This window comes from Solanum tuberosum, unplaced genomic scaffold (assembly GCF_000226075.1).
Source record: "Solanum tuberosum cultivar DM 1-3 516 R44 unplaced genomic scaffold, SolTub_3.0 scf00217, whole genome shotgun sequence".
Taxonomy (NCBI): domain Eukaryota; kingdom Viridiplantae; phylum Streptophyta; class Magnoliopsida; order Solanales; family Solanaceae; genus Solanum; species Solanum tuberosum.
The window spans coordinates 539085-554237 of NW_006239142.1; the positions used below are offsets into that span (position 1 = coordinate 539085).

Sequence of the window (15153 nt, forward strand, 5' to 3'; positions counted from 1 at the left end):
GGTATCAGAGCTTCTACGATCCTGGTAGAGAATCAAAGAGTCTCCATTGCTGGCGGGCAGTTGTAACCCATATATATATGCTGTCCGTCTGGCCAATGATCATGTTGACAAAAGCTGAACGAATAATATATTCATGAAAAGAACATGCTAGGAGGAAAGACTTACAAAATATTGCAGATTTAAAGAAGTGCAACCAAGCACAAGAGGGAGAAACTCTTCTCTAAATTAAAAGTTAGATAAAGTAAAAAAAACAAACAAAACAAAACAAAAAGAAAAGGAGTTGATGGGAAGGTCATCAACGAAAGTTGGAGAGAGAGTGCTCCAACACCAATCACAAAAAGAAAAGGAGTTGATGTGAAGGGCATCAATGAGAGTTGGAGAGAGAGTGCTCCAACACCAAAATAAAAAACAAAAACACAAAAAGAAAAGGAGTTGATGAGAAGGGCATCAACGAGAGTTGGAGAGAGAGTGCTCCAACACAAAAAAAAAGGCGTTGGTGGGAAGGGCATCAACATTGGAATTTGGAGAGAAGTGCTCCAACACAACCAAGAGAAAAAATATTGTGAGTTGGAGAGAAAGTGCTCCAACACTTGGAAGTTGGAGAGATGTGCTCCAACACACAGGGTCATCTCAACAAGTTTGGGGGCCTCAAGCCAAACATTATAAAGAGGCCCCAAACTTGTTGATAAATATAAATTGAATAATTATAGTATACTAGTGTAATCCTACAAATGAGGTCTGGAGAAACAGGATATATGTAGACATTATGAAGTAAGAATGCAAATAATGTAAATTTTCAATGAAAATTATATAATATAAAGTTGGAATAATAAAACATGACTCAAAATTTTAAAAATATGATGCTATTAAAATAATGTAGCGATGAATTTGATAAGTTAATAAATAATATTAAAATAGTGTTGATTAGTTTTAGTGCTTGAAATTTGAATAAGACACCAAAAACAAATTTGATCTTTTTATAAAAACACAACAATACATAATGTAGAATGTTTGAACGTTTGAGAGACTTCAGAATATTCAATAATGAAAGAAGGGATAAGGCACAAGTACCCCCTAGACTATGATTGAAATTTCAGAGACACGCCTTTACTAAACTAAGGTCCTATTACCCCCCTGAACTCATTTTATATATAATATTGTACACCTTTTGGCTTATGTGGCACACCCTGTGACTCCATGCAGTTGAGGCGTGTGAGATATATTTGAATGCCACGTAAGCCAAAAAGGTGTACAAAATTACAAAAAAAATGAGTTCAGGGGGTTAATAGGACCTTAGTTTAGTTAAGGCATGTCTCTGAGATTTGGATCATAGTTTAGGGAGGTACTTCTACCTTTTCCCATGAAAGAATAAAAAATAGTGGAAGGAGAATAAAGAAAAGTTGATATAAGAACACAATATTGTTGGTTCATGATAATCATCAAAATATAAATGAACTAGACAACAAAATAGATAGCCACATGTGAAACAAGAAAGGATACTACAATTAACTAGCCACATAATAAGAATCTAGAAAAGACACTACAATCAACTAAACAATATTCAATTTCTCAATTATATTTTGTATACAAAATATTATTTTCAAATTTGTCAATACATGAATTTTTTTTAACAATATATATGAAAGAAAATGTTTGGGGCCCCAAGCGATTGCTTTAGTGGCCTTATGGTCGAGACGGCCCTGCCAACACAACCAAGAAAAAAATATCGTGAGTTGGAGAGAAAGTGCTCTAACACTTGGAAGTTGGATAGAGGTGCGCCAACACAACCAAGAAAAAAAAAATGAGAATTGAAGAGAGGCAATCCAAGAATTGAAGATTGAAGAGAAGCACTCCAACAATTGAAGATTGAAGAGGAGTTCTCCAATACAACAACAATAACAAGAAGAGAAGTACTCCAATACAACAACAGTAACAAGAAGAAAAAGGCAAGAGTATACAACTTTGAATTATGGGAGAATGTTGGAAATAATAATTCAAAGTTGGAGTGGGAATCCTAAGTTGATTAGGATTTGTTATTTATGGTATTTACTTATTTATGTTTAATTAGGGTTTGTTAGTTAGAGTAGTTCCTAGTCCTAGTTTAATTTGATTGTTTACTATTATAAATAAGAATGTTGTTAATTATTTTCAATACAGAGAAAAACATTGAAATATACAGAAAATATAGAAACATATAGGAACTTTTGAGTTTATAAATCAAATATTTTCGTTCACCAACACTTAGCTACTTGAATTACATTTAAGACTTAATTTCATTTTATGAGAAGAATTTTTTTAAAAAAAAAAATGATGTTGGGCTTTTCTTTTCTATAACTGTCAACTATTGAAAACAAGACAAACGTTGTAATGCATGACCTACTGTTGCAGAGAACATGTTCTCCCCAGCAGTATCTTCATTTATCTTTATTTCAGTAAAATTTAGTAAGTAGAAAAAGTAGGGAAAAAAATGTGAAGATTTACCAGAATGTAAAGTATTATTTAAACAAGGGATCCAGTTCTATTAAACTCAAAAGTCAGCAATAATATTTTCAAGAATAATTTATTTTTTCCTTTTCTTTTAAAAAGGAAAAGAATTTTCTCAAAAATGTTAAGTAAACATATTTATGATATGGTAGGTCCCTTTTAGCACTATAATGAGCTGTGTAGAAATCTGTCATTTTAAGCTCTTTTATTTTTAGTCCCCGACCTAACCCCCTTTTTACATCCATAATAAATTACTCTTCCTCTCATGCTTCAATTATTTAGTTGAGAAAGTAATGAATTTGCTTCAATTTATCATTTTTTTCTTACTGCATCAAAAATGATCTTTAGCGGCAATTAATTAACGGTAATAGCTCAATTGCCGCTAAATATATATTTTAGCGGCAATTTACACTTTTTGTATATGTCCCTAAAGCCTTTAGTGATATTGGATCTAATGACACTTAATTGATGTTGGTAAAAACTTTAGCACTATTTATTAATGTGCCTATTTATTGCCGCTAAAAGTTGCTTTTGTTGTAGTGTCTTGTTGAATGAAAAGTCTTACTTTTGAAAGGAGAAAAAATGACAGTAGGTGGTTAATATTTCGTATCGTTAACGCCATGGTTTGTTATGTATAAAAATAGTATTAAATAAAGTATATAATACAACTAACATAGAGAAAACGGTCTGATATACCATTTCCTCTAACAAAAATTTAAAAAAAATCAATTTAATTTTATTTTTTTTTGAAAAAACCATTTATGTAGGGATATATTTGATCGTTCTCACATGTATTTTTTTTGGCTTCTTTGATTCAATGGCTAATTTTGGATTTATCATTTTAATAGTCAAATTTTTTTTACTAAATTTCTTGTAAAATTTATTACATATGCCCCAAATTTTTTTTTACTGATACAAAAATACTTTTACAACATATCCGAAAAAAATTAGCTTTAAATTTTTTACTTCTTTTTTTAAAAAATAAAAATTCTCACATTATTTTTGCTAGGTTTTGATGTGTAATTAAGAGGGGTAGGTAAGTTGATTGGTGACCATTAAATTTTATCAATTACTTTTGGCACAACTTGTGTAGTCATGGCCTCATGTCCTTTTCCACTACATCACAATAACCTAACAATCAATATATATATATATATATATATAATAGAGCACATGATTGCAAAATTGATGTATTAACTTCGCTCAATTTAAGTGTTTTAGCTTATTTGAGCACAAGTTTTACGAAATAAAAAAGAGATTTTTAAAATTTATGATTTTAAATTAAAAATATGTGTGTTTTTAAAATTTTGTGATCTTAAACTTTTGATAAATCATGGACAAACTAAAAGTATCAAAGAGGTTCTACTTTTTAGAATACACAAATATTAACTTATTAAAATATTTCGATGCATCTATGCAGTAAGTTCAATAGAAAAGATCACACATGATGAGTGATTATAAAAAGAGATTATTTTGATTTAAAAGGTAACCACATGGAATCTAATTACAAGTTCTGTTCAATTCAAAATTCATCAATAATATTTTCAAGAATGATTTCTTTTTTTAAAATAAAAGAGAGAACTTTTCAAGAATGTAAAGAAAACATATTTTTAATAGGCATAATACATAAACATGACCCTTAACTTGGCGTCAGCCGGCAACTATGACTTTTAACTTTGGGTGTGCACAAGTAGACACTTAAACTTGTATAAAATTGAACAAATAGACACATTCGTCCTACATAGCACCCTACATGACAATTTTGTGTCGTATGTGGCATCCTACGCGTATTATGTCATGTAGGACACGTGTGTCTACTTGTTAATTTTATACAAATTTAAATCTTTACTTGTGCACACTCAAAGTTGGAGGGTATAGTTGTCCATTGAAGCCCTGTTAAGGGTTTATGTATTATGCATTTTTAATATGATAGGTCCCTTTTAACGCTATGATGAACTGTGTAGAAATCTATCATTTTAAGTTCTTTTATTTTTGAGTCCCCCACCTAGGCCCCCCTTTCTACATCCCTAATAAATTACTCTTCTTCCCTTGCTTCAATTATTACATTGAGAAAGTAATGAGTTTGCTTCAATTTATCGTGTCTTCTTGTTGTTTGAAAAGTCTTACTTTTGAAAGGAGTAAAAAATGACTTGATAGGCTTGCTCCTGTGGCTGACCTGCTCAACATGTTTCAAGAGAAAATGGTCTGATATACTTCTTTAACTTGTGATATAAAGTTTATATGGCTCATTGGCTCTCGTTAAAAAAGCAGCTCACATATACTTCTATTGCTACACAAATGACTCACATATACTCTTTTTCTCTAACAAAAGTAAAAAATTCAATCTAGATTCGTTTTAATATATATATATAAAGGGATATATTTGATCCTTCTCACACGTGTTTTTTCATCCTCAATATATCCATTTGTTCATCCTCCCATTGTTGCATCTTTCAATGATAAAATTCGTCCACCACCTTAACATAATGCAAGAAGGTATCCAGCTCCCAACGATCGTAGTAGTCGGAGATCAAATGGATATATTGAAGATTCATATATACTAATTCAAATAATTAGTTTTCAAATAAGGACTACAAGCCTTAAAACAGGACTCATTAATTGTCAAACACCCCAGGAAAGTAATTTGTGCAATTCAAATATGGAAGTAATTTTGTCATTTTGTGCAATTCAAATATTGAGATGTTATCCGCGAGTGTGTTGCACACTTTAACGTATTTGGCTGAATTAGCCAAAAATGTCAAAATAGCACAATTGAACCTTGTATTGATGTTTAAATGATACAAGACTTTGGTGTCTAAATGGTCCCCATTTTGTACAACGTCCCCCAACTACCCTCAATTACTCAATTGAGAAAGCAATGAATAGGCACTAGCAAACATAGTTACAACTTGTTGTTTGCAAATTTACTAGCAAAAGAGAGAGAGAAATCAGTGATCATTCTTGTTTGCAAATTACTCTTAGCATTCAACAGGTAAAGTAAAGTTGTTAGTAATTGAAGATAGAAACATTCATCTTCTCAAATTTCTTAAAATCATTTTGTGTTTTGCTTTGCAGATTTCAGAAATGGAGGTGGGCTTAGCAGTTGGTGGTGCATTTATCTCTTCAGCTTTGAATGTTCTAGAGATGTTTCAGAAGCATACAAATGATGTTCGTCTCTTGAAGAAGCTGAGAACGACTTTGCTTTGTTTTCAAGCTGTGCTAAGTGATGCAGAGAATACGCAGGCATCAGATCAATTTGTGAGCCAGTGGTTTAATGAGCTTCTAGATGCTGTGGACACTGCTGAAAACTTAATGGAACAAGTCAATTATGAAGCTTTGAGGCTTAAGGTGGAAGGCCAGCATCAAAATCTTGCAGAAACTAGCAACCATCGAGTAAGTGATGCTTTCTTTCTTGACATAAAGGACAAGTTGGAAGACACTATTGAAATATTGGAGGATTTGCAAAAGAAAATTGGTCCCCTTGGCTTAAAGGAGCATTTTGGTTTGACTAAACAAGAAACTACAACACCTTCAACTTCTTTGGTTGATAATTTTGATATCTTTGGTAGGCAGAATGATTTTGAGGATTTGATTGACCGTTTATTGTCCGAAGATGCAAATGGAAAAAACCTGACTGTAGTTCCTATTGTTGGAATGGGCGGTGTGGGTAAGACAACACTTGTTCAAGCGGTTTACAATGATGAGAAGGTGAATGACCATTTTGATTTGAAAGCTTGGCATTGTGTTACTGAGGAATATGATGCTTTCAGACTAACAAAAGGGCTACTTCAACAAATTGGCTCATGTGACTCAAAGGGTTATGACAATCTTAATCAGCTGCAGGTCAAATTGAAGGAAGGCCTGTCAGGAAGGAAGTTTCTTGTTGTCCTTGATGATGTGTGGAATGATAGCTATAGTGAGTGGGATGACTTGAGAAATCTTTTTGTACAAGGACGTATGGGAAGTAAGATCATTGTAACTACACGTAAGGAGAGTGTTGCTTTGATGATGGGTAGCGGAGCAATCAACGTGGGAACTCTATCTAGTGAAGCCTCTTGGGATTTATTCAAACGACATTCACTAGAAAATAGGGATCCTAAGGAACATCCAGAATTGGAAAAAGTTGGAAAAAAAATTGCAGACAAGTGCGGAGGGTTGCCTTTAGCTCTAAAGGCACTTGCTGGTATTTTACGCTGCAAATCAGAGGTGGATGAGTGGAGAGACATTTTAAGAAGTGAAATATGGGAGCTGCCAAGTTCTTTTAATGTTATATTACCAGCGCTGATGTTGAGCTACAATGATCTTCCTCCACATTTGAAGCGATGTTTTGCTTATTGTGCAATATATCCCAAAGGTTATCAATTTTGCAAAGACCAAGTTATTCACCTGTGGATTGCTAATGGTCTTGTACAACAGTTTCATTCAGGTGACCAATACTTTTTCGAGTTGAGATCAAGATCGCTGTTCGAAAAGGTCCCAGAGTCTGAATGGAAACCGGAGGGATTCTTAATGCATGACCTTATCAATGATTTGGCCCGAAATGTATCTTCAAATCTTTGTATAAGGTTGGAAGAGAACAAAGGATCTCATATGTTGGAAAAATGTCGGCACATGTCCTATTCAATGGGAGAAGGTGGTGACTTTGAGAAATTGAATTCCCTCTTTCAATCAGAGAAGATAAAGTCATTTCTTCCAATCAATATCCAGCTCCGTGACCAAATTAAGCTAAGCAAGAGGGTACTGCATAACCTATTGCCAAGTCTAACATCCATAAGGGCATTATCGTTGTCATGCTATGAGATTGTTGAGTTGCCAAATGACTTGTTTATCAAATTAAAGTTCCTGAGATTTTTGGATGTTTCTCGGACAAAGATTAAAAGGTTGCCAGATTCCATTTGTGTGTTGTATAACTTAGAGACACTTCTCCTATCATCTTGTGATGATCTTGAAGATCTACCGCTACAAATGGAGAAGTTGATCAACTTGCGTCACCTCAACATTAGCAACACTTATCTCTTGAAGATGCCGCTCCATCTGAGCAAGTTGAAAAGTCTCGATGTGCTAGTGGGAGCCAAGTTTCTTATAAGTGATTGCGGTGGTTTGAGGATGGAAGATTTGGGTGAACTGCATAACTTGTATGGATCTCTATCAATTCTAGAGTTGCAAAATGTGGTTGATAGAAGGAAAGCTTTGAAGGCAAAGATGAGGGAGAAGAATCATGTTGAAAAATTATCATTGGAGTGGAGTGGAAGTAGTACTGCAGACAATTCACAAACTGAAAGAGACATACTTGATGAGCTATGCCCACACACAAACATAAAAGAAGTCGAAATCACTGGATATAGAGGGACAAACTTTCCAAATTGGCTAGCTGATCCTTTGTTTTATAAGCTGGAGAAATTGTCTCTTTGCCACTGCAAGGACTGTGATTCCTTGCCAGCACTAGGGCAACTCCGTTCTTTGAAATTCCTTTCCATTAGAGAGATGCACGGAATAACAGAGGTCACTGAAGAATTCTTTGGTAGTTTGTCCTTCAAAAAGCCTTTTAATTCTCTTGAGAAGCTTGAATTTGAAGACATGCCGGAGTGGAAGCAATGGCACGTACTAGGAAATGGAGAGTTCCCTGCACTTGAGAAGCTTTCAATTCAAAATTGTCCGAAGTTGATTGGGAAGTTGCCTGAAAATCTTTCTTCTCTGACAGAATTGATAATTTCAAGATGTCCTGTACTCAATTTGGAGACACCTATCCAACTTTCAAATTTACAAATATTTGATGTTGATGATTCTCCACTTTTTGATGACAGTGAACTGTTTGGATCCCAACTTGAAGGAATGAAGCAGATTGAGGGATTATTTATTGGTGAGTGTAACTCTCTCACCTCCTTTCCTTTTAGCATTCTTCCGAGTACCTTGAAGGAAATAGGCATATTTCGTTGCCAGAAATTGAAATTGGAGGCACCAGTTGGTGATATGATTTCTAGCAGTTATTGTAACATGTTTCTCGAGAAATTGACACTGTGTGGATTTGACACTTCTATAGATGATATATCACCTGAGTTGGTCCCAAGAGCACGCAAATTGGATGTATTTAGTTCCCAGAACCTTACTAAGTTTTTTATTCCTACTGCTACTGATAGTCTCAGTATTTGGAATTGTAAGAATCTTGAAAAACTTTCAGGGGCCTGTGGGGGGACTCAGATGACGCATTTGCGTATTATCCGATGTTCGAAGCTGAAGTGGTTGCCAGAACATATGCAGGAACTCCTTCCTTCTCTTAAGGAACTGCATCTGTCTTATTGTCCAGAAATAGAGTTCTTTCCAGAAGGAGGATTGCCTTTCAATTTACAAATGCTTGAGATCCGTAATTGCAAGAAACTAGTGAATGGACGAAAGGAATGGCGTTTACAGAGACTCTCCTGTCTCAGAGAGTTATGGATCAATCATGATGGGAGTGACGAAGAGATTCTTGCCGGTGAGAATTGGGAGTTGCCTTCCTCTATTCAAAGGCTTGAGGTATCCAATATGAAAACATTAAGCAGCCAACTTCTCAAAAGCCTCTCATCTCTTGAATATCTATGCATTGCTGATATACCTCAAATTCAGTCAATGGTGGAAGAAGGGCTTCCCTCATCTCTTTCTCAGCTCCATTTAAATGACCAACATCAACTCCATTCACTACCGACAGAAGGTTTTCGGTACCTCACTTCACTTCAAAGTCTAGTCATCTCCTCCTGCCATCAACTCCAGTCTCTTTCCCTTCCCTCCTCCCTCTCTCAGCTGATCATCGATGATTGCCCTAATCTCAAATTAGTAAAAGGGATGCTTACCAGCTGCCCCTGATATGTTAACATCATATGAAATATATATATATCATTAATGCCATTTGCATTTGTTGTCTTAGTTCTATTTTTTTTTAAAAGTTTAATTCTACCTAATTAACTAAAAAATGAGGCCCCCAATTTATTAGGGCCTAAGGCCAAAAACTTTTTTTATACCTTACCAGCCGCCCCTGCCTCTACTGTGCTCCCACTAAAACACCAGGATCCTTGTCATTGATACAGTTCTTACTTGTGACATGCGTCCTACCCACATCCCACATTGGGTCCTTACAATGATCCAACGTTACTTGTTATTATCTATTTGTATGCTTCGAATGAATGGAGACTTTTGCAGAGCTGAAAAGTGTTTGGTCCCCTCTTGAGTCTAATCATGTCTACCTTGATGAATGATATGGATTTTCCTTTGCCATTTTGATTTCAGGGTATTGAAATGCTTTCACTTGGATCATTTAAGACTGGTGCCATACTATTGGTAAGGGAAGAAATTTGTGTATTATATGTAATTGTACATGGTTCATAAGTGTCATTCTATTTATGTTTCTAGCCTTAAACCAAATATCCCTTTGTTGTTCCTTATTTGACTCTTCCAAATATCCGGAAAAGAACTTCATGAGAATGCCCATGGCTTTCGAAAAATGCAGGCAGGACTTTTTGTGATGGTCAGTGTAGCCAAATCTTTTGATGCTCCTATCAAGATAGTGACCTTTTTTTATGTAGCTGGTTCTTTAAATTTTCCATTCCACACTTTGTTAGTCACTGTGTCCTGATTATAAAATTGCTTTGTCTGCAGCTTTTGTTTCCCACAGCGGATGCTAAACGCCCCTTCTCAATGCTGGGTCTTGGAGATATAGTTATCCCAGGTATAACCTCCATTTGCATGAAAGATCTTTTCTGATTTTTGACCTGTGCTATTTGTAAATAGCCACGAATGCAACTTTACAAATTATTAGCTTACTTTTTGTGACTAAACCAGAGAGATTAAGCATAATAGAGGGATCCTCCATCTCAAACCATGAGGTTTGGGGTTTGAGACAGTAAGAGGAAAAAGTTGAAAAAACCACTGTTGGTCCCTCGAGAAGGAATGAGGGATGAGGTCTTACCATATTGAAGAAAAGTTTTATTTCTTTTACTCTAGCTACTGAACTTATTTTTCTTTCACAAATTCTTATTATTTGGTTTTTGCCATGGTCTTGCATCATTTTCTTTTGCAACTTCTTTTTTGCTTGAGTAGATACACTTGGTAACATTTGATCACTTCAATCTTTCAGGCATTTTTGTTGCATTGGCACTCCGTTTTGATGTCTCCAGGGGGAAGGCACCCCAATACTTCAAGAGTGCATTTTTAGGATACACATTTGGTTTGGCACTCACAATATTTGTTGGATTCTTGGCGGTACATTGCATATGGAACAGGGATGTGAAGCCTGTATGTTTTTCTTGACAATCTGTTTATATTACATTTCTGTTTCGAATACTGAAACTGTATTCTTGATATTTTTGTTGAGCAGTTGTTGGAGTTTGACGAAGGAAAGACAAAAGACGCGGAAGAAGCTGAAGCCAAAGAAAGCAAGAAGGTAGAATGAGTTGCTTAACCAACAATCTCTGCTGCCTTGTGTGACTATTAATCCACGGCGATACATAGCCTAATTTGAGGGTCATTGTCTCTTTAATGTCAGTCTGTTTGTTGTATTAGATTTTTGAGACTGACCATCAATACTACTGGCCTTTTATGTTATACATTGAAACTTGCCTCAATTCTAAACTTGCTTGGATAAGGAAGTGAAGATTATGAAAACAACCAATAACAAAGATTTGGGGCTATCAACCCTCATCTAATAGCTTGAGCTAGTAGTAGCCTGAGATCTATGATGATAATCAATTAATACACACTCAAGTGCCGGAAGGACTTGGGATGAAATATTTCCAATTGAGCTGAAAGATTTTAGAGGATGTGTATATGCAGTATCCCATAAGTTTTTAACGTTTAAAATAACAATTTTATGTTTGATGAGTCAATTTATTGTATTTTACATCAACCGTCATTGAGATGTCCGTAGAATAATAACAATTAGATGGTTATACCAAGTAATAACTATATAAAATCAATTGAAATTCTTAGACGAAAGTTAGAGGCCAAAGGGAGCTTTGAAACAATAATCTTAGGTGACAGGTTTATTATAAGAGAGTTTTGTATAATCTTGTTTATGGGCCGACTTGTGATGAGCATATCTCCAAATATATTGAGAGTTAGAAGACCTATAACACATCAAATTGAAGGACTTTGAGTCTAGTTTTCATAATTGTTGGAATGATGGTTGAATAAAGAGTTCTGCAAAATGAAGCTGATTGACTATGACAAATTCATAGTTTTGAGCAAATAGATTTATGTGATAACTATGCTGACCACTAATTTAAAATGCATCATTTTAATTTGTTCTTTATGAACATTTCCAAAATATTTATATCAATCTTATCCGCAAATTATGAGGTATGAAAAAAAATATATGCACATATGCAAGATTTTAAATATGTAGAATTCGGTAATATTTTAGACTGAAAATGTGTTTTGGAGTAACAAATTAATAAAGCATTACTGACAATAATATTTAATATGTTTCTTTACATCCTTCAGACATTTTCCTACATACCTTAATTTTGAAATTTGAGGAAGAATCGTGGTTGCAATCTCTAGCATTCTTAAAAATATTGTTTTTTGAAGTGTTGGACAAAAAGAGAGGAGTTTATCGTAACATATGAAATCTAATTAAATTTGACTTTTGAAGGAAGTTAATAGTCAAGGGTTCGGGTTATGGAATGAGGAAATGACAAAAAGACCCTTCCTCAAACTATGAAAAGAAGAAAAAACTAAAAGAATTTCAGAGCGAACGTGCGCAGTTGGAGCCTAGGTCATGCGGCCATGGCAGTAACACTAACGTTCCTGCGCAGTCGCTTGACGGTTCGCAAACTACATAGTACCCACTAAAATGGACATAACTTTTAGCACATAACTCGGATTGACGAATGGTCAAATGCGTTGGAAAGAAAACTCTGAGACCTGTCATTTGGCTGGTATTAGGCCACAAAACTCTTTGTATGCTAGAAGTCCCTTATGAACTTGATTCACATCTAATACACTTTCCACACTTATAATTGGGCCTTAACACCCATAAATAGTTAGGAATTAATCACCAGGTATGAACCTATACACCTACGAAGAATGGTTCGAAAAATCTTAGCATATACTAACTTCTAACTTCATCAAAATGATATTTCGACAGTAAAAAGTGACTAAAGAAATTACTTGGCCAAACAAACAAACAAGCAATATTTGAATTATAGTCATATCCCAATCTCATGTGTCTTTATAAGTACAAGAGAGTTTCAAACATCACTATAGAAAACATTATGACTAACTGTTCCTAAGGAAATAATTGCACTCATAGAAGTTGTTGGAAAAGGTAACAAATAATTCATCAGGCATGAGGTATCAGTAGAACAACTGTTGTATTCCTTATGCTCTGGCACTATAACCAGTTTCTACAGATTTATTGCATGCTCAAGTAAGAACTTCAAGAATTGATGGAGCTCCGTTGCGTCAGATCTACGCGTGCGACTACAAAATGGCATAACTTTGATATTCTTCAAATTTTGTAAGGAAACTTTGAATATGTTTTCTTCAAGGGAGAGGTACTTGTCTTCCAGCAAATCAATGTCTTCGACCTCAAAAAAAGGATGGTACTACAAATACCGAACAAGGAAAAATCAGGTTAGGTGATAAGCTTTAAGCTTAACAACTATAGTAATGAAATTGAAGTTGTTGAGGCTGTAGAGGATCAATAAACATTTGATATAAATATATTCTGAATTGAAAACATACCGGCTTATCAGCAAATATCATCAAATTTTCCAAATTACGAGTTGACCTAAAGAGGTTGTCTAGCATTGGGAAGGAAAGTTTTGAACTACGAGAACTTATTGTCAATCATATGCATTCCATCAACGGTAAGGAGACGTGTTCCTCTTCCAACATCAAATTGGAAATTACCTGAACAAAAGAATGAGGCAGATGATAAAAAGAGGAGCTCTATTCACAATCAACATAAAAAGACTAGAGACATTTGGGACTCATAACTGACCTTGATAAACCGGGATGAGAGTATTAGCTCATTAGCACAATGATCGCTTAGAAACAGATCTTTCTCTATGTTTACATCCATTTCATCATATTCATCACAGTAGAGATTAAAAGTGGCATGGTTCAAAGATGACAACTCCCCGAGGTTAATTTTCGTACGACTTAAAACCCCAGTAATCGTTAAATGTTCAACATATGGAGCAACAAGTTCTAAGCAACATACATCACCTTCGTATAAATACTAATCCCCGTAAGGATGATCGTGCTGGGTCAATTGCAGTCGCCTACATTTTGGAGAAGTCATGTGCAAACGACTAAAACCACAAAATTCATGTAGCTCCAAAGATTCCAATTGAGTAAAATTTGACATTATTTGTTTAATGTGTTCATCCAGGAGAAACAAACTTTGCAGCATTAAACTCTTCAGAGATGTCCAATTTAGTACACAATCTTCTGATATTTTTCAATTATCGCAGTTGAGTGTTACAATCGATGAAATACTGCAGAGAACTTGTGGCAAGCTATAGGGTTGGGGATGACTTGAATTAATATTTCTATAGCGTATATTCAGGCGTAAATCCTCCACTTCCTTACTCATAGCAAATTCAAGCCACTTGTCAATTATGGGAAAATAAGACACAACATAATCATCATCTGTGAACACAACGTTTAGACTGAACTTTTTAATGCTAGAGAAGCTAAGGAGAGGTAGTACATTATCTATTAAGGAAATGAATTTGTGCACTGTCGATCTATCTGAACGACCATACTCCTCTTCATAAACAATGTTGTCGATAAAAGTCCAGAAGTATTGCCAATCTTTAGAGAGAATAGTTGTTCTAAACGCATCTTTTATGGACAATCGAGAAAGAATTTGAACAATAAGAGCATCAGGTAGGTGACTGATCCTATCAATTTCTTCACATTCTACCTCAATCTTCGTTTTTTTCTGAGGTGAGTTTTCAATAAGTAGACTTTTGGATTTCCCTTATCACCACAACTGCCAGAGAATTGGTCTTGGTTGCTCATAACACAAGGCTGTGAAGGGGGGAAATTATCAGACATGAGGCAAGGTGGGCGGGTCAGATTGAAAATTGATTGTTTTGCTATGCGGGGTGAGGTGGGACGGGGTGAAGTGTTCGCGGACTCATGCAAATTTTCCCCACAAGTGCTTCGTCCTGCCCCAATTGCCATCCCTAATAACAAAGTTATAATCTTAGCAAAAATTAATGGGAAAATGCATAAGTACCCCCCCAGCCTATGCCCAAAATCCCTGAGACACACCTAACCTTTACTAAGGTCCTATTACCCCCCTGAACTTATTTTTTAGTTAATTGTTTACCACTTTTCGGCCTACGTGACTGAGTCCGTGATTTCACCTATGTTAAGCGCGTGGGTGCAACTTTTAGACAGCACTGACCAATAAAAACTGGTCATGTGTTAAAATAAACTTGGAAAAAATAAATATTAACTCAATTGTCTTCTTCTTTATTATTGTTCTTCACTAGTATACGTACCCGCGCGTTGTGCGGCTATATATTAATTTAATAAAATATCAAATACTTCAAATATTTTTATATATTGTCCTTTATTACTTTTATGTTGTATTAATAAATTAATATTTTTCATATGAAAAAAATAATATTTAATATTTTTCGCATGAAATGTAAAATATCATAAGATTAAATGACATGT

The 15153-nt window shown here is 34.9% G+C and overlaps 2 protein-coding genes across 3 annotated transcripts; both read left to right on the forward strand.

Annotated features, from left to right (window-relative positions):
• The first annotated feature begins 5402 nt into the window (after nucleotides 1-5402).
• LOC102602754 (putative disease resistance protein At3g14460) lies at nucleotides 5403-9324 on the forward strand. Its single transcript, XM_006356330.2, has 2 exons — nucleotides 5403-5476; nucleotides 5560-9324. The coding sequence occupies exon 2, from the start codon at nucleotides 5569-5571 to the stop codon at nucleotides 9322-9324; it is 3756 nt and encodes a 1251-aa protein (XP_006356392.1). The 5' UTR covers nucleotides 5403-5476; nucleotides 5560-5568.
• A 374-nt stretch (nucleotides 9325-9698) lies between these two features.
• LOC107062302 (signal peptide peptidase-like) lies at nucleotides 9699-11159 on the forward strand. Of its 2 annotated transcripts, XM_015312803.1 has the most exons (5): nucleotides 9699-9795; nucleotides 9965-9982; nucleotides 10114-10183; nucleotides 10592-10749; nucleotides 10832-11159. In XM_015312803.1, exons 1-5 carry the CDS (start codon nucleotides 9754-9756, stop codon nucleotides 10904-10906), a joined length of 363 nt encoding a protein of 120 aa, XP_015168289.1. In that variant the 5' UTR covers nucleotides 9699-9753; the 3' UTR covers nucleotides 10907-11159. The 2 variants fall into 2 exon arrangements, with proteins under 2 accessions (XP_015168289.1, XP_015168290.1); XM_015312804.1 differs by lacking the exon at nucleotides 9965-9982 and having other exon boundaries at nucleotides 9706-9795.
• Nucleotides 11160-15153: the final 3994 nt, after the last annotated feature.

Excerpts from the sequence above, each read along its gene's own strand:
- LOC107062302 (XM_015312803.1), top strand. The coding sequence starts at position 9,754 with ATGCTTTCACTTGGATCATTTAAGACTGGTGCCATACTATTG. Across the intron at positions 10,184-10,591 it reads TGGAGATATAGTTATCCCAG|GCATTTTTGTTGCATTGGCA; the intron begins GTATAACCTCCA and ends TCAATCTTTCAG. Across the intron at positions 10,750-10,831 it reads GGAACAGGGATGTGAAGCCT|TTGTTGGAGTTTGACGAAGG; the intron begins GTATGTTTTTCT and ends TTTGTTGAGCAG.
- LOC102602754 (XM_006356330.2), top strand. The coding sequence starts at position 5,569 with ATGGAGGTGGGCTTAGCAGTTGGTGGTGCATTTATCTCTTCAGCTTTG.